General features: G+C 42.7%; 1 protein-coding gene across 2 annotated transcripts in view; it reads right to left on the bottom strand.

Moving 5' to 3' along the window:
• Window positions 1-6,250: 6,250 nt before the first annotated feature.
• Window positions 6,251-25,929, bottom strand: part of LOC136882444 (uncharacterized) — a 433,191-nt gene continuing 413,512 nt past the window's right edge. For both annotated transcript variants that reach the window (XM_067155096.2, XM_067155095.2), the window contains exons 4-6: window positions 18,744-18,907; window positions 11,021-11,228; window positions 6,251-8,657 (exon numbers count right to left, since the gene is read on the bottom strand). In XM_067155096.2, the coding sequence (XP_067011197.1) occupies window positions 8,019-8,657; window positions 11,021-11,228; window positions 18,744-18,907 (1,011 nt within the window). In that variant the 3' untranslated portion in view covers window positions 6,251-8,018. The remainder of the gene's footprint in view (window positions 8,658-11,020; window positions 11,229-18,743; window positions 18,908-25,929) is intronic.

Here is a 25,929-nt window from a genome sequence, read left to right as displayed (position 1 = left end):
CTACAATTATGCACCCTAGTGCGAAGTGAAAGAACTGTGTTTTTGGAGAAATTTTGGGTTTATAAGTTTGTTCGTTGTTAAATTTCTTTCAGTCATTGTTTAAGTTGGCAATATTAACCCTTTCTTTCCGCCAGTTTTGAATTTGACCAATAAGGAATTCCTGTAATTAATTTTCCACCAATAATGTGTTTCTTCTTCATCTAGTGTAGAGGTTTTCGTTGTTAGCCAATAAAATGATTGTGGGCGGGTGTTCTCATTCCTGAAACGCCTCGAACTTTCCACGAGGGTATATAAACTGCTGATTTTCGGGTCTCCGCGCCACTTCAGTAACATCTATCTTTGTGTAAATTATGTAGCAGGGGGCGGGAAGCGCCTCTTTCTTCGGGCAGCAGTTCAACCACCAGGTAATGGCCTTTTAGTAACTTATTTTCTTGCTAGCTCAGCAGTTTAACTCTCGGGGCAGGTCCGAAGCCTTTGACCATGTAACTTTCCTCTAAAATGTAAAGACACTTGGTATCAATTCTATCTTTTTAAACTACAATTTGGGATAGAGAGTGCTTAACCCTCTCGAGCTCCCACTCATTTTGCTTTGAGGTGAACTTATTTTCACAACAGTTTCTTCCCTTCTAATGTAATGTAAATCGTTTTCTTGTCACCTCTTTAGTATGGGATTAGCCCTTGCATTAGCGGCCTAGTGCCAAGTAGGTTTTAGTAAAGTATATTAGGAGTGCAGTTTCGCCTCCTCTCAAGTTGGTATTGTGGAGACCCGAAAATCAGCAGTTTATATACCCTCGTGGAAAGTTCGAGGCGTTTCAGGAATGAGAACACCCGCCCACAATCATTTTATTGGCTAACAACGAAAACCCCTACACTAGATGAAGAAGAATATTTCTGTTTCTTCACTGAATAGGCCTCAGTAGGTTGGGTATTTTTACCCCTGTTTTCATGTACTTGGAGGACAGCTTGAAAGTAGAATTTGGTGTGGCCTTTGATAGGCTTGAACTTAAGAGCTGGTTGCTCTTTCTTAAAATCTGTTTCTGCGTGCCTCGAGGAGGCTTTACTGTGTAATTGGGAGCAAGTGCTCCTGGGCATGATTGGGGTCTTCTGCCCCTTGGTTGAATCCTGTATATCGTAAGGTTGGGCTTATAGCTCAAGAATTGTGTGTCTGGCTCTCGGAGCCCAAATCCTGTAATCACTGTAATTGTACATTTTCGAATTGTTACTAGGCTACTAAGTACCTGTTATATTTGTTTTCTCTTGATCTTAGAAAGAAAATATAACCTTGTTAAATTAATTTTAATTTCGTATTTTGAGACCTGTTCACCCCAGCACCTTCTTTCACCTCTGCACATCCACAAAACTCGGTAACAATAATAATAGTACATGGCATCTGTATAGGTTTGGTGGTGACCTAGTGAGGATAAAATGAATGGCGAAGACGTCATAAACACCCAGTCCCCAAGCCAGGGGAATTGACAGTACGAGGGGGTTGATTCTGAAAATCGAATTGGGGTCATTGGACCAAAGGCAAGCATTCTATCCATTTAGCCACAAAGACGGACTTTACCGTAATTTGTAAAACTTTAGGTTACCATCTCTACTGATCAGGGGTTGGGCATTGACAGTAGCAGAGGCCAGGGCAGTAGCCTGTGAAGCAGTCTTGACAACACAGCAGGCTTCTCCGTTGGTGTAGCTCGAAACGCGGAAGGCTTGATGTTCACTGAACCAACCATCGAAAGGGGGAGCTGTAAACTGCATTCCTTTGAGTCTCTTCTGTACACATTTGAAAATAATTTGAGCTAAACTATAATAACAGTGATTTTTTAATGAGATCGCTGCATCCTCTTAGTGCTCTCATCTGAATCACCTTCGTCCGCTGGGTAAAGCGGCACTCAAATGTTCGCTGTCGCTGAAGGGTTAAGTGCTGCTTGTGAACTGTTTATACACTATATGTTTCCATCTGTTAAGGAACCAAGCTCCTGTATTCGCAGGCTGCTAGTAAAACAAGGTGACACGTATCAAATCGTATCTATAAATTTCTACTAATTAAGAAATTCCCAAAATACATGTAAATGACTGAAAACGAAAAGATGGTTTCCAGTGGCGTATGCTGGGATCAAGACGTGGGCTACCCCTTTTCGGTTCCGTAGCGCATACTTATCCATGAAATGTCGCTGTAATATTTGTCCCAAATGGAACATAATAATTGCTTTTACACAAATAAAGTCGAAAATCTGCGGTAAATCAAGAAATAGTACGAAATATTTTACTTGCAGAGAATGATACGGATACACACTTTACTACCTTATAACTTTTTTTTCTGCTACGTCGCAGCGCTTCCATATGTCTTTTTTTGTGTAACACTTTCGTGTATGATGTCTTTGCTCACTGAAGTTGTTTGCAGTAATTAGGTGTCATTTTCTTCATGTTGCTCATTCATTTTGTGCCCTAACTCATTCATTAAATGATATATTTATTGGTCCAGGCATCATGCTATTTTCCTTTCAACGAAAAAGTAATATATTTATTGGTCCAGGCATCATGCTATTTTCCTTTCAACAAAAAAGTAATATATTTATTAGTTCAGGGATCACGCTATTTTGCTGTTTGAACTGCCCGCGCTGGTCATATGGACAAAGATAATGAGCGTTCACAGACATAGCACTCCCATTCGTCGGTGCTAGCCCTGGACCTCAAGAAACAAGAGACCGCACGAGCAGCGGAATACAACATAAGTGAGTCCTGTCTACAGCACGTAAGTACTCATACACATTTCTCTAGATATTTCTCTAGTAACGACGGTATTTCTTAATTTACCGCAGATTTTTCACTTCATTTGTGTAAATGGAATTATTTCGTTGGTTCCATTTGGGACAAATATTACAGTGACATTTCATAGATAGGTATGCGCTACATAACCGCCATTAACTTTATAGTAATGGTCAAGAGACCTTCCACATTTTCCACAGAATGAAAGTGACTTTCTTGAGTTTGCCTGGGTTCGTTCAAAATGTAATGAAAACTAGAGTAATCGTTGCCTCAAGAAGTGTGAGCTGACGGACTGGAACAATAGGTCAAAGATTCATTTAGCGCAAAACCCAGGTTATTGGGACAATTAGTTCATGGGAAAGAGGGCATGTACTTTTTGTGTTTTGACGTCCATTACTTGGCCGCGCGCACCATGCCCTCCCATATCCACTTTCACTTTGCTCAGTTCTGTTATCGTCTGATTTATTAAAACTTAATCCCTTCTCTTTCACTCAAACTGCATTGTGCCATGCAGTATCGTATTTCAAAGTGACAGCAAGTCAAGTAATTATGACTGCGGCCAGTATCCAGTAATCGGGAGATAGTGGGTTCGAGCCCCCTGTCGGCAGCCCTGAAGATGGTTTTCCGTGGTTTCCCATTTTCACACCAGGAAAATGCTGGGGCTGTACCTTAATTAAGGCCACGGCCGCTTCCTTCCAATTCCTAGGCCTTTCCTGTCCCTTCGTCGCCATAAGACCTATCTGTGTCAGTGCGACGTAAAGCAAATAGCAAAAAAAAAAAAAAAAAAAAAATGTTATGAGTAGTAAGAGGTTTCAAGGCGTTGAAAGAATTATGGGAATTCTCACGAAATGATGTCATCATTCATATCAGTGAAGAGATGGCGAATTTATACTATCAATATACATAAGGAAATGTCGTGTAGTGTTATGTACATCCGCTAGAATGCAGCAGAAATTTAAGCCTACATCAACGAACTAGAATAACCGAGGAGCTGTATGCCTGACTTCAGCTCTTCTAACGGAGGCAAGTTCATCGAGGGCAGCCATGTTTCGAGTTGTCATAACAAAGTGAGTTTGGCGCTAGAACTTAATGATCAGGTGACAGGCAGATTGAGCGTGGCTATTGATCATCGTAAGTTTTTAGAAATGAAACTTTAGATTCTCGCCCATGATCGCGTGACTTATGTATCGTGATTGATAATTAACCTTTTTGCGAGTTATCATAAATGATTATTTCCTGGTAACCTACCTGTTTATCTTTTATCCCTGAGAGTTCAATTTTGATGCAATCTGTTGTTTGTAATTCATTCAGGTTTGATGATCAGGTTCTTCGTTTTCTCCATAACGGTCTTGAAGGCTGTGTGTCACTCTCTATTGTCTTGTGCTTCGCCATTGGTTTGATGTAGGCCTATTTCAGTCAAACGTACTCCAAGTATAATTAAAACACTATTTTACAGCTGTTCGAGAAATTTATGAAGTGTGTGTGTGTGTGTGTGTTTTTCTAGTGGCTTTATATCGCACCGACACCAGATAGGTCTTATGGCGATAGGTCTAGGAGTTGGAATGAAACGGCCATGGCGACGATGGGATAGGAAAGGTCTAGGAGTTGGAATGAAGCGGCCATGGCCTTAATTAAGGTACAACCCCAGCATTTGCCTGGTGTGAAAATGGGAAACCCTAAGCGCACGGCCAACTCGCCCGGTATATGAAGTGTTTATTGTAGATGTCAGTCGCATTAATATTTAATAAAATCAGGCTACAGTTCATAATGGGAAACTTTCAAGGTCACCTTTCACCTAGTAAACGAAGCATCGAGCGAGATGACCATGCTGTTAGGGTCGCGAATCTGTATAAGCTTGGTGGTGGTGGTGGTGATGATTGTTCTAAGAGGAAGTACAGCTGTTAACACTAATCAAAGGAAAAAAAGGAAGGGGTCCGATGTTATGAAAACTTAAGATGACTGCCATAAAGAGACAAATGCCACGAAAGGCATGAAAATGAAAGACTCTCTAGGATTCGCAAACCTAATACCGTCGGGGTCTGAAAAGAACAAGAGCTGACCAAGGGAGGTCTGATAAGATACTGGTAGAGGAAAATGAGGAGCCTGGCACAAATAAGCCGAAGCAATGCCTGGACTCAGCTAAGGGCCCTGTGGTCACCAACCCACGCTTCCACGCGGGGCCCCTTTAAGTCGCAGGGGATACCGTGGCTGTTATTCCACCGCCCAAACCCACATGGTGTGCTATGAGCTTGCATTCGGGAGATAGAGAGTTTGAATCCCACCTTCAGCAAGCCTGAAGATGGTTTTCCGTGTCTCCCATTTTCACGCGAGGCTGTACATTAATTCCCAATATTAGCCCTCTACGTCGCCGGAAACCTTGGATGTGTTGGTGCGATACCGTCCCCTACATTATAAGAATTATAAAGCATGTTATTCGCTTTATCTCCCACTAACTACTTTTACGATTTTCGGGGACGCCAAGGTGCCAGAATTTAGTCCGCAGGAGTTCTTTTACGTGCCAATAAATCTGTCGATACGAGGCTGACCACAGGACTGAACCTGCCAAGTTGGGGTCAGAAGGCCAGCACCTCAACCGTCTGAGCCACTCAGCCCGGCTACATTAAACCATTATGGTGCTACCCATGGGAATGCAATACGTTTAAAATGATGATCAGATTGAGGTCGTAATCAATCATAGGTCCCTTTCATTTTACGAATTTCCGTCATAAAAACTTATGTCCACGGTTTTTTATTGTAATTTACGCTTAACCACAACAGCCAAGCAGGGTTCCGATTACGTGGGCTGTTCGTATGTCACAGTATAACGATTCTCCTTACATCCTTTTCGAACTAATCTGGCCTCGCGTTCCAACGAGGATGAAATGGCGCTATTCGCACTCTGTGATTATAATGCTCTAAGCTTTCGGCTAACGGCCTTAATTTTGCACCAGTGATTCTGTAATGCGTATATTCAACATTTTTCGCCATTCGAGAACCACGTCCCCTTGCATATGTGACCATCGAAAACATGGCGGACGGACGTTCAATTAGCTTCAGCCAGGCAGCACTTCCGCCTCTCTATGACATTCTAGCTCGTTGGCCTCAATGCTCTAAAGTCGAAAGAGATCAGACTATTTCAAACACTTTAGAAAGAAAGAAATAAACACTGATTTGGGATGATTCATATATACAAGGAAGGCAGAGATCTTACCTTTGAAGATATACCATTTCCATCTCAGCAACTTTAAAACTTTACAAGTGAGAACAAAATGAAGTTAGGGGTGCAGGGGTCTATACCACGCATGGAGGTCGGTGTCAAAGGGTTAAATGAACTATTGTTCAATAGAATATCTATGGCTCATAATTACATTCCTTTGCGAACGTATCCAAAATAATTATAACAACCAATCGTAGCCTTTTGTCTGACTAGTTACTCTGGATGGTAGAAGAGGAGGAGGAGGAACCATTACAATGAAGGATACACAGTTAACATCTTTATTACACACTCTACATTAAATTACTACATTATTCTTATTATCATGAGTAGTTACATGAAATTCCACTAAAAAGCCAGCCTTGTAATGACTTTCTTTGGCTGAAATTAAATAACACAAATGACTATGATTCACCGCGACAGCACCCCAATAAATATAATTACAAAGTCATTACGCTGGTAAAAGTTTCTGCATCTCAGTTCTGCCTTCATTCCGTTGGCATCACTCAAATGTCCTGTTAAATTCAAAACATATCATCTTGAGAACTGTGTCTAAATTTAGGAAATACAACTGTGTCCATAAAGTCAAAATGTTGAATGGAACGCTTCGAGTGTTGTGCAATGACTGGAGTTTATCCCCAAAGAAATGAAGGTATTTTGATTGCAACTTATGAACAGATATTGTCACTCTGATTTTACACAGAAAATTTCTTGGGGATACAGAGTTAACATTTTGATATTTGCCTTTTAGTTTATAGGGTGAGCACTGCTCATTCTTTCACGTTTGATTAACGCAACTTAAATTTAAATGTAAGATTTTCTTCAACTATCCAGGTGTTCGCACCTGGATCTAGCATTCATCGGTAATTTTGCACAACAATGACTTAGCTTTACAGATAAGATCATTCTCATGTTCTTGGAGGCAAACTTTCTTTTTTTTAAAACCTTTCTCGTTTGTGTTAATTTAACTTATTCGTCTGGTTTGCCATCCTGTAATTCCGTAAGTAATGGTTTGCTGCAAACAGGTGAGTGAAACTTGATTTATATTTCCCCCTAACGAGTTACTATCAATCTAGCAAAATAAACATTGTATTTTAATTCATGCCTATTAGAGTAACGTAGAATTGAAGCTGCCTAGAAATATTCTAGAAACTATTTGAGAGTCTGTTGTAGGCAAAAATAACATTTAAGCACCTTAGTGGTTGGAAGTGTGTGTTGTCTGAATATGAAGAGAAACGTGTTGGAACAAACACAAACACTCAGTCCCCGAACCAGAAGAATTAATTAGCCGCGATTAAAATCCCCGACCCGGCCGCGAATCGAATCCGGGACCTTCTGAACCGAAGGCCTCAACGCCGTTCATTCAGCCAAGAATTGGGACAAAACGATATCATTATTGAGTTTCCTTATTTCTATCAATCTTAACATGGATCTTGCCACCAGGTGCGCCAGTCAACATGTCTCTCAGTTTAGTAGGGGAGAATACGGAAGTGTCCAGTATTGTCTATAGTCGGCCGTACTATAGCGTAATTGGTTACAGTAACGATCGAAGCGAGTAATTGTCTACATCGCGCGAGGCGCAATATGCGATGTTCCTTAATAAACAATGCATTCGATTTTATAGATTTGGCGGCGCCCTGTAGCGCGGCCAACAGTGCGAGTCCTACAAAGTAATGGCGATAAATATGTGGTGCGAAAATGTTGTGACGTATGGATAATAAAATGCTTTCGAGAGTACAGAGTGACTCAAAGTCAGCCAAGCATTACGATGAAGCTGTTAGAAACTCGATACTTCCACGCCAGGGCACCGTCACGGACCCGTTCGAATCTTTTATAATGTTCTTTTTTATTTAACATATGCGCCGCTACCGCAAGCTAAATAAAACGTAAACGAAGGCAAATGTATGAGCAATGAGAAGTCACACCCCTGTAAAACTAGAGGCTATGTTGTCTCGATCACGTTCTCAACAGTCGGCTTGTTTTTTAACCAACCATGGAGTCTTTCTCTTCTTTACCGACGGATAATGTCCCACACTCATAAAAAGCCGTGTCCAGCCACCACCGACGGAATGAAGCCCTCGTTGCCGTCTCGACTCCTCACCCAGAACCAGTCCTTGAGATGTCCGCTTATCAACGCCACTACGTCCCCTTTGGACACGGTGAGTGTGTTCCGTCCCTTGCTGTTGTAGTCGGACCTGATGACGAGCAGTGTGTGTCTCGTGGTGCCCTTGCACTTGGCGCTGGCCGCCGCACGCAGGTACAGCCTGTCCACACTCCTTTCTCCGCACGCCGACACCGCGTCCCGCTCGTAGCGACCACGTCTGCAGCGCGAGCTGCCGCACTCCGATCGCGTGCCATCCCGCAGTTTCTCCGTGTCCGTCCTGTTGCCGAGCGGCTGAGGGAAGATGTCGGTGTGTGTCTCCCAGCAGGGCGGCGGTTTGGACCGCTGAGGCGGGGGCAGAATCCCCAGCGGCAAGCACGCTCCATAGTTGACGTAGCCCTCCTCACCGTGCGGCGTCTGCACGTAGAGCCAGGCCTGGTTCTTGAACACTGCGTTCACCACCATCCCGAGAGGAAGAGCCACTTCCTCTTGGTAGCCGCCGATCCGCGTCTGGTACAGCACGCACGGGGAGGCCAGCACCACCGGTATGTTAGCTGGCTTCTCTATTGATGCCTGCCACAAACACATAACTTCAGTCACATTTTAACATATATTTGGAATTATGATAAGAAAATAACAGAGAAATTGAATGTAGATGATATGGATCATTTGTTTTTCACGGCGACAAATGGAGGGGAATTCAATGCACACTATTACCTGGGTGTGTGGCGAGGTGTGGACGAATGTTAGGCTTTTTTGACGTAAATATATGATGGAAATATCACCATAACAACCGTGCAGGCTATGATATAAGGTATGGATGGATGGTCAATGGTCCTAGCAACTGTGCAGGCTGTGATGTAAGGTATGGATGGATAGCGAGACAATGTTACCTAGCAACCGTGCACGCTGTGATGTAAGGTATGGATGGATGGATGGATGGATGGATGGATGGATGGATGGATGGATGGATGGATGGATGGATGGATGGATGGATGGATGGATGGATGGATGGATGGATGGATGGTCAATGTTACCTAGCAACCGTGCAGGCTGTGATGTAAGGTATGGGTGGATGGTCAATGTTATCTAGCAACCGTGCACGCTGTGATGTAAGGTATGGATGGATGGTCAATGTTACCTAGCAACTGTGCAGGCTGTGATGTAAGGTATGGATGGATGGTCAATGTTACCTAGCAACTGTGCAGGCTGTGATGTAAGGTATGGATGGACGGATGGTCAATGTTACCTAGCAACCGTGCAAGCTGTGATGTAAGGTATGGATGGATGGTCAATGTTACCTAGCAACCGTGCAGGCTGTGATGTAAGGTATGGATGGATGGTCAGACAATGTTACCTAGCAACCGTGTGGATGGATAGCGAGACAATGTTATCTAGCAACCGTGCAGGCTGTGATGTAAAGTACGTAAAGTTTTCAAATCTGATTTTAAATTCTGACTTGAATGCGGGCTTGTTATTAATGAGCACAGCACTCTTAATTTTTCGAAAACATTGGTACCTTCTCCAGCTTCCGTTCTCCCAGATGTGGCACGAAAACTCTATGAAATCTAAATCTCCAGGGTAAGCATATTGTAAATAAGAATTATTGATTTACAAACCATCCACGAATCCCCCAATTCTCTACTGTCGAGTTCTAGGATAATTGGAAGTCTCAATATAGCTTGGCACGAACCCTCTGCGAGGAGAGAAGGATACTGTCACTCGTATTTCCAGGTTAATATCATTTATAAACCAAAGTATTCATGTCGCATCGATAAGAATTGTCCAGTTTAAGAACAGTTCTTCGTTTATTTTGTAAATCATGTTCAAGCTTACAGGATCGCTAGTTACAAAATACTGATAGAACATAATCAAGGTGCTTGTGTGGTGTGCGCATGCAAGACTTGTCATTATAAAGACACTGATAAAAGTGAACTATGTTGATATTCAGATTGCAGTAAAATCTTACATGAAAATACAGAAGAACAACAATACGATCAAGGTCAATGATATATTCAGTTTACGATCTGAAATCCAACCTTCGAGGCTTCAAGAGTTCTGTTGGTTTACAATTGAAGGGTGCGACCGAACAGCGGGACAAGCGCCAATTTGAGCCAAGTAGAAATTTCAGTGGACATTCAAGATCGAGGCCTCTTTTAACGTGATTCGTAGTCTTTTAAAGGGGGAATCCACTAGAAAGCGAGGCAGGCTCGATTTTGTTGAACGAGTCCTATTTTGTGGCTAGTGGAACAACGGGGCAATGAGAGCACTGCCGTTTCGTGCAGCCCCCGCTAAGCAGTCTGGGCTTTCCTTCCTCCCGAGTCTAACACGTTTGTTTGTGCTTTCTCAATCTTTGTTAAACTCATTCCTGTTCGGTGCCTAGGTATGTCGGATATCGTGAAACTATCGCAATGTGATGAAAGACGACTAAATAAAACAGAATGGGCTTGCATAAAAGGAAACGATTGCGGGATTCTCGGTGTTCCTGCTAAAATTGTGCCTACTACGGTGTGGTACATGTCTACTGTAATGGATTATACACACACATCCCTCCCTTTAGCAGAGGTGAACACGTACAAAGAAGTCATGAGTTACATTACGACACTTCACGAGGCACAATCTAGCATGTTAGATCGTGCTTCTTGCGTTACCGCGCGAAGTAACACGTGCACAGTGACTGGCGCTTGTCCCGCTGTTCGGCTGCACCCTTCAGTTATGTCTCTGAATGTTAGTTTCTCTTTATTTCCATGTGCTTGCATCATCGGGCCAGGTTTTGACTAGTCGCGAAATGAGGCTCCAGCTGCTCGGTGCATGGGATACAACAAAGATAAAGGTGTTCTTTTTTGCCACCTATAAAATGTATAGCTGTTTCACTAAATTAATGCAGGTTGGCATTGAGTTCAGTCGTTTCAGAGAAAGGAACTGGATGTGTTTACCTTGGTGAGGAACGCATCCACGTCTTGAATCTCGTATCCGAAGCGTGAGTGTTTCCGGTGTTTGTCGGACTTGTGTCTGGGGGTCCGAGTCCGGCGATGGCGGTGCTTCTCCCGGCCCGTCCTGCCGCTCCGTGGGGTCGTGGTAGCTGTGGCAGTCGTCTTCGTCACGGAGTCTGATGGTATCAGCAGCGATGGTTCCGACAGTGTCCTGACAACAACAAGGAACATTACCGCAATTACCTTTTCTTCACATGCTTTTTGTTTATCTTTTGTGTATTATAAAATAAAGTAAAAATATTCCTTTATCCTTGGGATGTCCAGAGAAACGCCATCGTTCCTTCTCCTTTGGATTTTTCTTTTACTTCACATTACCTGCGACCATGTCACAAGGAGACTTTGCGACCTGATCCATTTTCAGTATAGCCTACTTGAAGGCCATGTCAAGAACTTTCACGGATTCAAATTGCAAGGCGTAACTTCCACCCAATTCCTAGAAAGAGGAATTTGAATACAGAGCGTTTCAAAAGGCCCAAATAGAACCATCAGAAATACTGGACAGAAACATTTACCGTCACAAGATACATAGATGGGTAGTAAAGCCAGAGAATGAAATCCTTAAAACATCGGGGACTAAGTGGTCATAAGAAAGAAAACAGGCACACAGTGAAAGAATGAAAGCAATATGGTCTGTTAGAAAGGCGAATCATAAATGTAATGCGTTATCCAATAGGGCCCATACACAAATAATAATAATAATAATAATAATAATAATAATAATAATAATAATAATAATAATAGTATTGTTAGTACAACACTTGGTTATAGGTTAATCTTTTGTTTTTATTATGTTAGTAATTGAATAATAGTGGTCTCGGTCCCTTGTATTCTTTAAATAAATGTTGTAAGGATGTCAAAATTACTGATAAAATTAGAATGGAAGCATTATTAATTTGCATAAATCGAAATTGGTGTTTTGTTTATTATCACAGAATATTAATGAATCTATGTCAGGATGTGTGCTCTACAGTGTGATACTTGTAAGGAAGCAATTGTACAAAAGGAAAATCCTTGTCCATAAATTTCCTTCAAGAATAGGGGTAATCTGTCAGTTGCTATCAAAGATATTGTTTCTGTGTGCAAACTTACTGATATGTATTTCAGAGAGAATACTTGTAATGGTTGAAGCTCTGTCATGAAAGTCAACATACCTAACGAAGTCACAGCTCATTTGTATGAAACAAGTTTGTTGTCAAAGTTAAGCTCACATACTTCAGGCCTAAACCCAATAGACACGGATGTTTATCGTCTTAATAGTGTTATTTCATCACTGTACTAGAAAATACGTGTGAATCGTGCCGTAAGAGAGTTGAATGGAAACAGATCTGACCACAGATCGGTCTATAACAGGTTGGCTATTTTTAAGCATTTGTAAATTAATATACGAGTGTTCCTTTTTTTAACAGCAAAATAAATGACCTAATAGGTCGAATTGATCAGTGTTATTGTTGTTATTTCGATGTTCTTTTAATTATTTTAAATATCTCCTGTCCAATATTCCCGTTTTGTCTAATGTTTTACACGATGCATCGGGGTAGTGTAGTGACGGAAGATGGCGGTGGCTGCACGCTTCCGGCTTCAGAATCCTGCTGCTCATTCCCAGTCTAAATCTATAGTCTGCAGTCGCTTCAGAATTAGAAAGGAGGGCCTAAGGCGCGTTGTAACAGCAATTAAATGTTGATTTTATATTATGGGAGATTGTTTTGAATCTCATTTGCATTCCCCAAGCAAAATTTTCAGTGGAGTCATTAGTAAGTCCTGTACTATATCTTTCGAGTTTGCTAGTTTAACACTCAGCGATTGTATCCCCAGTGTCCATCCATTTGTTGTCTTTCAATGGAAGTTGAGCTTGTAATGTTAGAGAATGTAATGTATGTAATGTATTTTGTAGTAGATGGGGTCATCGATGATTTGTGACGATGGTTAATGGTTGAAAGAACGGATAGTGTTCTTGGGATAGAGATGCCCCATACACAGGACTAGTGAAGTGATGCAGCTAGACAACACCCCCTAACTGAGAGCGCGTTTGCTAGTTAGCACATGGGATTAGCACCATATTGAATTCCATACAATAATGCAGTTACCAGTAATTTAGTCCATGTGGTAAACATGGTGTACATAAACTTAGATGTGTAATTTTCATTATTTGCGTTTATTCGGGGTTGTGGTAGTGTAGATGTACTTTGCATTGGTGTTGTAGTAAAGGGGTGTTCATGAGTCGGACTAATTTAAATATTACCGGGCGAGTTGGCCGTGCGGTTAGGGGCGCGCAGCTGTGAGCTTGCATCCGGGAGATAGTGGGTTTGAACCCCACTGTCGGCAGCCCTGAATATGGTTTTCCGTGGTGTCCCACTTTCACACCAGGCAAATGCTGGGGCTGTAGGGCCTACCTTAATTAAGGCCACGGACGCTTCCTTCTCATTCCTAGGCCTTTCATCTCCCATCGTCACCATAAGACCTATCTGTGTCGGTGCGACATAGTGTAGCAAGCAAAATTTAAATATTTTATTTTAGAGTTACTTTTGAATGGTGCAGTATAATGGTGATTTGGTTTATTTATTTCAACGCTGTAGTAGCATAGGATTTCTCTAAACACGGTTTTTTCGGATTGTATTCCGAAAACTTAATCCAATGAAACAAAATATGTTAGTGACAAGTATTAATGATTGATGGTCGCAAGACTGTAATTGTTGTTGAAAACCACCAGGTAATCCAGGCAAATAAAACATCAGTCTTAGTTGAATATTCATTCAGCGGTTTAGATAAAGTTAAGATTGATTTGCGTGTGTTAACTTAATGTTAAGTATTCAGGCGTATTTGTTGTTGTTGGTTGTTAATTAGTTGCATTGATTGGACTTAATGGGTTAAAAGTTATGTCGTGACACTGTGGTCACCGACCACGTTAACTTATCCTCACTGAAGGATCACTTGAGTCATGAAGCGCGTTCATTTAACTTAACTTCAGTGAAGGGACTATGGTCATAAAGCATGTCTGTTTAACATTATTATCATACTAAGGAGTTACGATGATCGGCCCATATTGTTAATTGGAGGTTACTCAGATTCAATTAAGGGTCCATGTAGCTCGTCCTGCGTGAGTGTCAGTTAGTGGACGGCCTCCTTGATTAAGAAATGTTTGGAAATCAGTTCGTGATGTTTAGGGATTTCAGCAATAAGAAGCTTAACTGATGGTTATTTATGGATTCGAATAGTGATACTTCCAGGTTGTTGTTGGTTTACGTTTAATTTAAGGTGGTTTTTTTGACAATGGCCCATCAGGCACGGATCCTGAAATCGTCCAGCTCCATCATAACAGTAAGGTCACTGACCCCAGGTATTTGGTCATAGTTGTTTGACCATTAATCTTTGAATTATTCATTGCTCTTTTTAATATAGGGTTAGTCTACCCTTTGTCTTCATAGTTAGCTTCTGTCTTGACAGCTTAAAGTCATGTCAGCAAGTGGCGAAGATCCAATAGCCCCCCCTTAGACAGAACACGCTCGAGACCTAGAACAGGCGATTTATTATTTAACAGCTGACTAAAGGGTTTGCTACATGATACATTTTTCATCATCGCAATAATCAATATCACTTTTCAGCGCCATCCATTTAAAAGAGGCTTCCTTCAAATCCCGGTTAACACCTGTCGCTTGTGACACAGCAGTGTTCTGGTGGTGTATTGCTGAGAGAGAAGTCTGTAGTATACAGAGCGGTCTATTGTGCATGCACGTACTGTAAATACTATATATCGATACGATATCGATGATTTCTTCGGGTAATGAATACTTGTAAAAACGAAGTAGTAAAACATATTACGGCAAAAGAAGCAAATTCGCTAAAAAGAGGACATTTTTTTAAATAATCCACCCGAACCCCTGCATTGGCACCGAATTTAGGGAGGGGGGGAGTGCCACTTTGCCAAATTTCTCTACCTAGATGGTAAGTCCCCAACGTGGAGGTTGGTAGTATCTGGAGGCTGACAGGCGTTAAACCTGGAGAAGGTGGTAGATGGTTTTATATCAAGAAAGCGGGCGAGAACTACATTTCTGAAGGGGTACCTCTGGTGGTAGAGCTTTTCACATTTCGTGTCATGAAATGAACAAGAGAACATTTGTTAAGAAAATGTATTTATGAAGAAAGTTCTATTTTTCTGTTTACTTGTGAATATTATTGAAAACTCCGCATATAAGACCCGTTCAAAAATGCATTTGAGGAACTAGCTCTGTTATTGTTCTGTTTACTTGTGAATACAGGAATGTTTGCAGTAATAGTGGTTCCTCATTTCACCTGCCACCGAGCTCGATAGCTGCAGTCGCTTAAGTGCGGCCAGTATCCAGTATTCGGGAGATAGTAGGTTCGAACCCCACTGTCGGCAGCCCTGAAAATGGTTTTCCGTGGTTTCCCATTTTCACACCAGGCAAATGCTGGGGCTGTACGTTAATTAAGGCCAGGGCCGCTTCCTTCCCACTCCTAGCCCTTTCTTGTCTCATCGTCGCCGTAAGACCTATCTGTGTCGGTGCGACGTAAAACAACTATCAAAAAAAATTTCACCTGCCCCCCTCCCCAATAATTACCCGAAGTCGCCGCGCCTGGACCCCGGACAATGTTCTAAAAAAATGACATGCCTGGATAAAAGAGAACTAACTGTCACGCTGGGTAGGACCATGCTCACCGCTGCCACAACACTTCTCTGAAGGAAAATGCCAGTCTCTATGGCTGTACAGAGAGGCTCATGAAGGGTAATGGTGTATTATTTCACAGGTATGTTTCTTCGAAGTTCATTTTCGTGCGTATAAATTAATATTTTGCGTGGTACTTTTCGTCATGCAGATTGCCCTACTTGCACTGACTTCCCGTGTTTTCCCATCTCGGCGTGAATGAGATTCTTTGGACCTTACCTTGAAGACTGCAATTAATGTTTTAGAAAATATACGGGATGACATTCTTTCACTGAATGGCCATACCTTTGAAAGCGAATATCCAGAAAATCGAGTGAAAGAATCTACGAATTTAGGCCTACATGTTGCACGATTCCATTGTTAGGAATAGGTTAACAAAGACAATAATTTTGTTTCGTAACCATTGTTACTCTTCTTTAGGGCAGTAGCCCAGGTGGCAGATTCTCTATCTATTGTTTTCCTAGCCTTTTTATTAAATGACTGAAAAGAAGTTGGAAATTTATGGAAGTTGGTAAGTTAATCCAATCCCTAACTGCTCTTCCTATAAACGAATATTTGCCCCAATTTGTCCTCTTAAATTCCATCTTTGTCTTGATATTGTGATCTTTCCTACTTTTAAAAACACCACGCAACCTCATTCGTCTACTAATGTCATCCCACGCCATCTCTCCACTGACAGCTCGGAACATACCACTTACTCGAGCAGCTCATCTCCTTTCTCCCAAGTCTTCCCAGCCCAAACTCGTTGGCTGAACGGCCAGCGTACTGGCCTTCAGTTCAGAGGGTCCCGGGTTCGATTCCCGGCCGGGTCGGGGATTTTAACCTTAATTGGTTAATTCCAATGGTACGGGGCTGGGTGTCTGTGTTGTCTTCATCATCATTTCATCCTCATCACGACGCGCAGGTCGCCTACGGGAGTCAAATAGAAAGACCTGCACCTGGCGAGCCGAACCCGTCCTGTGATATCCCGGCACTAAAAGCCATACGACATTTCATTTTCCCAGCCCAAACTCGGGACCGATAACCTCCAGGATCCAATCGCAGGGTCCTATGTATCACTGAGTCTGCAGGGCTTCGGACGACATGACCATACCATCCAAGTTGTGCTTCACGCAAAAATCCTTATCTCTGATTCTAGTTCTTTCCTGATCATTCATATATATATGTAAGAAAACATAAAGGTCCAATACTACTGCCTTGAGGAATTCCCCCTCTTAATTATTATAGGGTCAGATAAAGCTTCGCCTACTCTAATTCTCTGAGTTCTATTTTCTAGAAATATAGCCACCCATTCAGTTAGTATTTTGTCTAGACCAATTTCACTCATTTTTGCCAGTAGTCGCTCACGATCTACCCTATATAATGCCTCAGTTAAATCAATCGTTATAGAGTCCATTGACCTCCTGAATGCAATATAATAACGAGGTAATGTTGATTTATTGCAATACTGATTACATTGACAGGTATAATTGACTCCTCATGATGTTTGGAGAGAAATCTGATGCATTCCTTTCAATGCCATTGATGTGGCTGCGGAGTTTGGGGTCCGTAGCGTTCAGCTTGCATTCGAACCCCACTGTCGGCAGCCCTGAAGATGGTTTTCCGTGGTTTCCCATTTTCACACCAGGCAAATGGTGGGACTGTACCTTAATTAAAGTCATGGCCGCTTTGTTACAACTCCTAGTCCATACGACTTGTCTGTGTCCGCGCGACTTAAAGCACATTGTAAGAAAAGAAAACAAGACACACCACACAGTCGAGTATGCTGTACAGTAGACTAGGTGGTCTCACCCCTCCAACGACAAGATGGAGCCACATCACCCACTGACCGCCTTTGTTCATCGTGGTGGTACACATACTGTACCAATATTCCAGCGCCGCTTGTTTTACCTCAGTAGACGTTGTTCTCCTGGTGGAGAAACACAGAGAGAAAAACAAACCTCTACACCTAGCCTTTTGGACTTAGAAAAGGCTTTTGATCGGATACTACATAAGCCCTCCGACCCCATGATGTTCCAGAAGCCTATTTCCGATTGACCCAACTTTTCTATGACAAAGTCATCAGTGCGGTTCGCTGCCCGGTAGGGACCTTACTCTCATTTCCTATCAATGTTGGGGTCCATCAAGGTTCAGCACTGTCACCTCTGTTATTTATCCTATTTATGGATACAGTAATATCTGACCTCCAGACGCCATACCCGTGGACAATCTTATATATACTGATGATGTGTTCCATGCGGATCAGTCCCGAAGGAACCGAGGAAATCTAATGGAAATTTGGAAAGACCGGTTAGGGGAATATGGCTTGCGGAGTATGTGCAATGTCGCTTGCAGGCTGTTTGGTAGTATTTGGATCGACGGGCAAGGCATAGTTAAAGCCAACCAATATAAAGCCTTGGATCACTCATCACCTCAGACGGAAAGACATTACCAGACAGCCGAGCACGAGTAAATGCTACATGGCTGAAGTGATGTCACGTCACTGGCGTGCTATGTGACAAGAAAATTCCCAGCCGCCTGAAAGGAAAAGTCTGCAAATACATGGTCCGACCAGTTGCACTCTCTGGGTCGGAATGTTGACCTACAACTAAGAAGCATGAGCAGGTTCTACATGGTATGGAGATGAAAATATTACGTCGGTCACTGGGTCTTACAAGACTGGACCATGTCAGAAATGAAGATTGGGAGTGACAACTACCCCAGAGAAAATGCGTGAAGCACAACTTGGATGGTATGGTCATGTCGTCCGAAGCCCTGCAGACTCAGTGATACATAGGACCCTGCGATTGGATCCTGGAGGTTATCGGTCCCGAGAAGCGATAGCTCGACTGCATCAAGGAAGACATGCTTCTTCTAGACATCAGTGAAGCTGATGCCCTTGACCGCACGAAGTGGAGGATGGTGGACAAGCAACAGTGCGGTACTAAGCACTAGGAAAGGAGAAGAGGCCGTTTTTCGGTGTTAAGAAGCAGAAGAAGAGATCGTACCTTGGCGGTGGAGAGGGCGAGGGCTGGCGGTCTCCTCTGAGGACCCAGGTGAGCGACAGCTTGGGACGGGAAGGCCGCTGCCCCATGTCCTGCTCTTCCTCGCTCCTCAGGTCGGCATCGTGCACATCCCGGCACGGGCCAAGCACGTCCGGGACATCGCTGTCCTGAAACATTACAATCAATATGAACCGGACAATTTCCTTCACCTCGTAGTAAGCAGTTTGATTCGAGAGAGCCCGCTCAACAACACGTTTTTTTAATTATTTACTGCAATAAATTCTCCCGAGTTTTCTGTACAAAATGGAATCTAGTTTTGACATGAACATCTCTTATGGCTTGGGGCTGTGACAGAAGTGTAACCATAGCAACCGTGCCGCTGGTGGTGATTATTGTTTTAAGTTGAAGTACAACTAGGCAACTATCCTTTATTAACACTAATCAGTGAGAAAAAATGGAAGGGATTCGACACTTCGAAAGGAAGTTTTCGGACAAAGGAAGGCAAGGGCCACGAAGGTCGTGAAAATGAGACTCCCTAGGCCTGGAATGCTTTAATACCGTCGGGGTCGGAAAAGACCAAGAGTTGGCCAAGGGAGGTCGGATAGGATAGTTGAAAGTAAGTGGAAGCAATGCCAGAACTCAGCCAAAGGCCCGGTAGTCACCAACTCACGCTCCAGAACTGAGAGTCGCTGGGCCCCTTTCAGTCGACTCTTACGACAGGCAGGCATATCGTGGGTGTGGTTAGGTCGCGCATTCCTATCTACGAAATGTCACTGTAAAATTTGTCACAAATGGAACATAATAATTGCTTTTACACAGTTGAAGTCTGAAATCTGCGGTAAATTAAGAACTATTTTATTTTTTGAGAATATTATGTACACCTACTTTACTACTTTACAAGTACCTTTGGAGCTACGCTCACAGTAACACACGTATGTCTTTTGTTTGTCTTACACGTTCAACAATTTCGTGTGTGATGTCTGGTTCACGGAAGTTCTTTGCTTTCGTTTCATTGCTTCAGTTGTCAATGACATCATTTCCTGAATTGTATCGCGATATGCAAGATTTAATAGGCGACAACAAGCTATGGCCAATGTACATAAGAAGAATTCTGTGGACTGGTGATTTGTTGTTGTTCGTTCGAACAAAAATAAAAAGTATTTATTGGTCCAGGGAATTTGGTAATTTGGATTTAAGTTTATTAAGAAATGTAAATTTATTTAATTTTTCTTTAACAAAAATAATTTTTTGTGGTACTTAAGATATTTCTCTGTAATGTGCAGCACCAAGTTGTTGAATGCGTCCTTAGTTGTTTTCCCGTAGAGTTCCAGCTACATCACTATAACATGATCATTTGCCTCACTGAAGAACGAAATGACATCGTGAATGCTGTTGACCTCCATTTTGCTGTTTGAACTGGCCGCTCTAGTCATATGGACAAAGATAATGAGAATCCACAGACATAGCACTCCCATTCCCCAGTGCTAGCCCTGGACCTCAACAAATTAACAAAATACGGCACCAGCAGCGGAGTACGACATAAAGGAGTCCTGTCAACAAGCCTTATGTGTTTTTCTAATAACGACGGTATTTCTTAATTTACCGCAGATTTTTAACTTCATTTAAGTAAAAGCAATTATCCCATTCCTCGGTGCTAGCCCTGGACCTCAAGAAATTAAAAAAAGACGGCACCAGCAGCGGAATACGACATAAAGGAGTCTTGTCTGCAGACCTTAAGTATGTATTCATATTTCTTTAATAACGACGGTATTTCTTAATTTACCGAAGATTTTTCACTTCATTTAAGTAAAAGCAATTATTATGTTCCATTTGTGACAAATTTTACAGTGACATTTCGTAGATAGGAATGCGCGATGTAACCCGTGGGTGTTCTTCTACCGGCACTAACGGCACAAACATCCAGCCCCAGAGCCATACGAATTAACCAATCGAACTTAAAATCCCCGACCGAGTCGAGATTCGAACCCGGGCCCCCTTCCAACAATTTAGCCATGGTAAGTGAGTTACAAGGTGAACTGGAGACAAACTTCATTATACTTTCAGTGGAGGATCGGAGCCAGTCAAAGCCCCCGTACATTTTAACGTAGGCCTAGTCCATAGGAGAGGAAAGCCTTCTCCGTCTTTGATTTCTCGCTAAGGGGAAAGATAGCAATAGGACCAAAACCGGAATAGCGGATGTGTCCAAATGAACGATCTCAAGTTCATGTGAACTGTTCTTGGAAATAACAACGTAGGAGAGAAAGTTAGACAGAACATTGAACAGATCAACGAACTCGTGCGGGAAAATAGGTGTGTGTTGTCCAGAATAGTTGTCTGCACAACATTCTCTGGGGACTCATAAATTTCGCATCTGCATTGGATAATGTTGATAAAGACCATTTTTGAAGCGCTACAGTTTTTGCAGGAACGTCGAAGACGATCGAGAATGAACTTTAAGGCAATATGTTACCTGTGAGCCACGAACATATTTTAGCTGAAATTGCTGATGGGAAAAATCATTTATCACGTAAGTTTCAACTCACAGTTGTACTGCGGCATGTTTTTTCGAATGGCAAACGTGTATAATTTCCGCCATTCATGACGCCGCTTGACTGTCATAATGCACTTTACTTAATGTAGCCGAGGTTTATGGGAATATAAAAATAAGGGAGGTATGATTGTGCCAGCGTGATAAGTGGAAGGCACGCCTAAGGGCGACTTATCCTTACGGATATTTCGTCCATTGTTGTGCGCACCAGTTAAGTTCGATAATGTCCCAAATCGCAAGTCAGAATAAAGAACTTAGAGTTTTCTTTGTAAACATAGATAAGATTTGTAGTTTCCTTGCACATTGTTCCCAAAGGGAAAATTGGTAGGTAACTTCCACATAACTCAGGAAATACTTCCAACTTGAAATCAAGAATGGTTCAAACACTGTGGGAAAACAAGGATACCGTTATGGAATATCTCGAAAGAATTGAAGATACCAACCAGTAGACATCTACCTCAGTAATACGGTTGGCTGGCAGGCGCACCCTGCCTCCCGTTGACTCATCACTTCCCATTACACAGCCTGCACTTCGCAGTTCAGGTCCGTGTTTAGAACGTGTATTAAGTGTTGCTCTGTCGCTCCAACTGTCCTCGAGTTGTGAAGAGTTACTTCGGGGTATAATTCTTATAATGCCCCCGCATGTGTCCACGGTAGAGGAAAGGGTATGTATGTACGATAATTATGTGAAAACAGAGTCTTGCAGGGAATTCCTTAGGCGATTTGTAACACAATTTCCAGGGGTACGAGACCGTGCGTAAACAAACTGAGAGGAACTGGTTCTTTACACGATAAGAAGTGAAGTGTTAGAAACGTGTACTTAACGAGGAAAAAGTAAACCAAATCGCAGAGAGATTAGAACATCATCATCATCATCATCATCTGTTTACCCTCCAGGTTCGGTTTTTCCCTCGGACCCAGCGAGGAATCCCACCTCTACCACCTCAAGGGCAGTGTCCTGGAGCTTCAGACTCTTGGTCGGGGGATACAACAGTACCTCGCCCAGGCGGCCTCACCTGCTATGCTGAACAGGGGCCTTGTGGAGGGATGAGAAGATTGGAAGGAATAGGCAAGGAAGAGGGAAGGAAGCGGCCGTGGGAAACCACGGAAAACCACTTCCAGGATGGCTGAGGTGGGAATCGAACCCACCTCTACTCAGTTGACCTCCCGAGGCTGAGTGGACCCCGTTCCAGCCCTCGTACCACTTTTCAAATTTCGTGGCAGAGCCGGGAATCGAACCCGGGCCTCCGGGGGAGGCAGCTAATCACGCTAACCACTACACCACAGAGGCGGACGAGATTAGAACATGCGCGTAAAAATTCCCTACAACAACTTCGACGAGAAACCGGGTTTTCGCGGGGTTTTCGAAGAGCTCAGTATGGAGAGCTACGAAGCATGTCAGGAGAGAAAAATGTTCTCAATTACGGAAGACGAACTAATGTGTGTAAAGCGGAGTTTCCTAACACGATGCCAAAAAATTGTGGATGTATGATAAGTTTTCGAACTTCTCCTGTGATAAAGGTACAAGCTTATTTTCTTAATTCTTAACTACTAATTTTCTTAATTTCTCACGTCATGCACGGATAAAAGTGATTGGGCAGTGATAAGTCAAAGGGAGGCAAATAAGCCGGCCAACCGACGAGAGAAACTTGAGAAATATATTTTACTTGGTTGTAAACAACTATAAATAAATTAGGGAACCATCTCTACTCTATGCATAAAAAAAGCAAAAATATTCGTGAAGATGTTGGCTATTATTTGATAGAAAAGAGGTGATACGTATAACGACAATTTTGATGGTTAGTGTTACGGAGATATCCGTGGTAGGTAGAGGTGAAAGAAGGTGCGGGTGTGAATGGGTTTCAAGCTACGAAATTAACGTGCAATGTAAAATTAATTTAAAATTTAACTAGGTTATATTTTCTTTTCAAAAACAAGAGATAACAATCATAACAGGTACAGAGTAGCAAAAAAGTAGGTACAATATTACTGGATTCGGGCTCAGTGCCCTTACTTCATAACTCTTGGGCAATCAGCCCCGCCTTACTCCAAAAAAAAAATTAGCCAAGGGGCAGAAAACCCCATTCATGCCCAGGAGCACTGGCTCCAAACATTACACATAAAGCCTGCACGAGGCATACAGAAACAAATTTCAAAGAGCGATCCGCTCTCAAAATTGTAAGCCTATCACAAGGCCACACCAAACTCTACCTTCAAGCTGTCCTCTAAGGACGTATTCACAGGGGTAAAATACCCAACCTACTGAGGTCTATTACATGAAAAGAAGGTTGATTACATGACCTCTAAAATAACAATTTGAGAGGAGGCGATCTTGCACTCCTAATACACTTTGTTTTTAAAACCTAATCTGGCTCTGGGCCGCTAACGCAAGGGCTAATCCCATACTACAGAGGTGACTTAGAGAAGAACACTTTACATTACATAAACGAAGAATAGTTTGAGAAAATAAGTTCACCTCAAAACAAATGTGAGTGGGAGTTCGAGAGGGTTAGCACTCTCTATCCCAATATGTAGCTTTACAAGAAAAAGATGAAAAGAGTAATTACATTTTAGGAAAAGGTTACATGATGGAAATGCTTCGAACCCGCCGCGAGTGTTAAACTGCCGACCTAGCAAGAAAAGAAGTTATTAATAGGCCATTACCTGGTGTTGAACGGCTGAAGAAGAAAGAGGCGCTTCCCGCCTCCTGCTATGTACTTAATACACTGAAAGATGGAACAGAAGTGGCCCGGAGACCCCAAAATCAGCAGTTTATATACTCTCGCGGAAGTTTCTAGGCGTTAGGGGAATGAAAACACCCGCCCACAATGTTTTTATTGGATAGGACCCCGCAACAGATACAAGTTGGGGGAAGATACACCAGATTGGTCAGAAATTACTAAAAGAAATTCGGGATTGGATAAATCTAAAACAAGGGGAAAAGGAGGGGTATACAGCCAACTTAAACAATAACAGAAAGAAATTTAACAAGAAACAAACTTTTGAAATAAAAATTTCTCCAACAAAATAGTTCTTTGACTCCGCACTAGGGTGCGCTATTGTTGATCTTCAGTAGTGTCCTCTAGAAGAGAAAGTTCACACTTCTTACTTCAAGCGAAACAAAAACACATCAAAAGTGACACAGTTCAAAAACTCAAAATTTTCCACGTGGTGACATCTTCTGAGAAAGTAGAGAATTAATAGAATAGATAAAGTTCAACCTTCCTCCAGAAGAGGAGTTTCAACTGGCGCAACTTTTAAATAAACGGTGTAGAGGTGTACCGCCCGGTACAGACCTCCCCCCCCCCCCAAAAGTTCCTCCAGGGGTGACACATGAAATCAGTTTGAAACAAAGTCCAAGTAATGATGTTGATACGAAGATAGATATCAGAAGCATTTACAAGATTTCTTAATTCAGTTTCAAAATGTTGTTGTTGCAGGTAAATGAAAGTCTTTATGTTTGTAGAATTTGAATTTCTGAAGATAAACTTTTAATACTTAAAGGTGAAGAAAAATTTTGCAATGTCCACCAAATATTGTTGTTGAATTCCCAAGTGTAGTTATTGCTTATGGTGACTGTCCATGTAGTTGATGTAGATTGAGTCGGATGGCCAGACCGGCCGTTGCAGCTTGCGTCCAACGGAGGCCGCTCGGACCCCTCAAGTACCCTGAGATACCGCTCGCCCGCACTATGAGGGGAGCAGAGGTGTTGAAGTACGCCGCGCCCGCGGTGAACAGATACAGGCTGCGGGCATGTAGCAGGTCGTGCGCCGCACATCAGCCTTGGCCGGGAGGAGAGCTCCGGCTCGCCGTGCACATGTCGTCCTCGCTGGAGAGGAGGGGGCCCATCCCCCTCCCCAGTCGCTGCACGGCGCTGCGCGGCTGCGGGGGCGCTGAAACATTAAAGCTAGGCGGCAGAATTGTGTTGGACAATCATCTTCTTTGAGGGTACAGGCTTGTGGAGAGGTTGAGGGGCCAGCGGCGTGTAGATATCCATGGCATTTACTATTATGAAGCCACAGTGTAAGGTGGAGCAGGAGACGGGAGCGTGGTAATGGCCGTGGCAAGAACAGGATGGCAGTTTAACGGGTCGGGGCAGGTTTTACACAAGGCTTACATCTAAAACCAAAATATTACAGAAGGGGCAGAATGCCTTAAAAGTGAAACTCAAAAAAAAATATAACCTTCATATCCTTTCAAAATAATATGAAGCAAGTTAACACAGAAATTACACCGGTTTCACCTGGGACAGGTGAACTCTAAATATCCTCTCGGTGGCTGGATTACTTAGCAATAAGGTAACCGGCGTAAGAAAATCGAGAATGATACAAGGCCCATGAAATCTGGGGGCAAGCTTGCCCGCGGGAACAAAATTTTTGACCATAACCTGGTCACCTACCTTCAAAGTGGTGGGTCTCCGTCCACGATCATACCTTTCCCTAACCTTTTCATGAGATACTTTAAGATTAGCTTTAGCCTTCTTCCAAAGATCTTTAATGTTGTCCGGATCTATTGTCTCGGGCAGAATGTCATTCAGAGACCAGAGGTTAGAGAGCGGCGTGTTGGGAACGAACTTAAACATCAAAGAAGCTGGAGTAAATTTGTGTGATTCATGAACCGCCGAATTCAAAGCAAAAGCTA

The sequence above is a fragment of the Anabrus simplex genome, chromosome 10 (genome assembly GCF_040414725.1).
Source record: "Anabrus simplex isolate iqAnaSimp1 chromosome 10, ASM4041472v1, whole genome shotgun sequence".
NCBI lineage: Eukaryota > Metazoa > Arthropoda > Insecta > Orthoptera > Tettigoniidae > Anabrus > Anabrus simplex.
The sequence above is the reverse complement of the archived record's forward strand: the minus strand, read 5'-3'. Positions and strand labels throughout refer to the sequence as shown.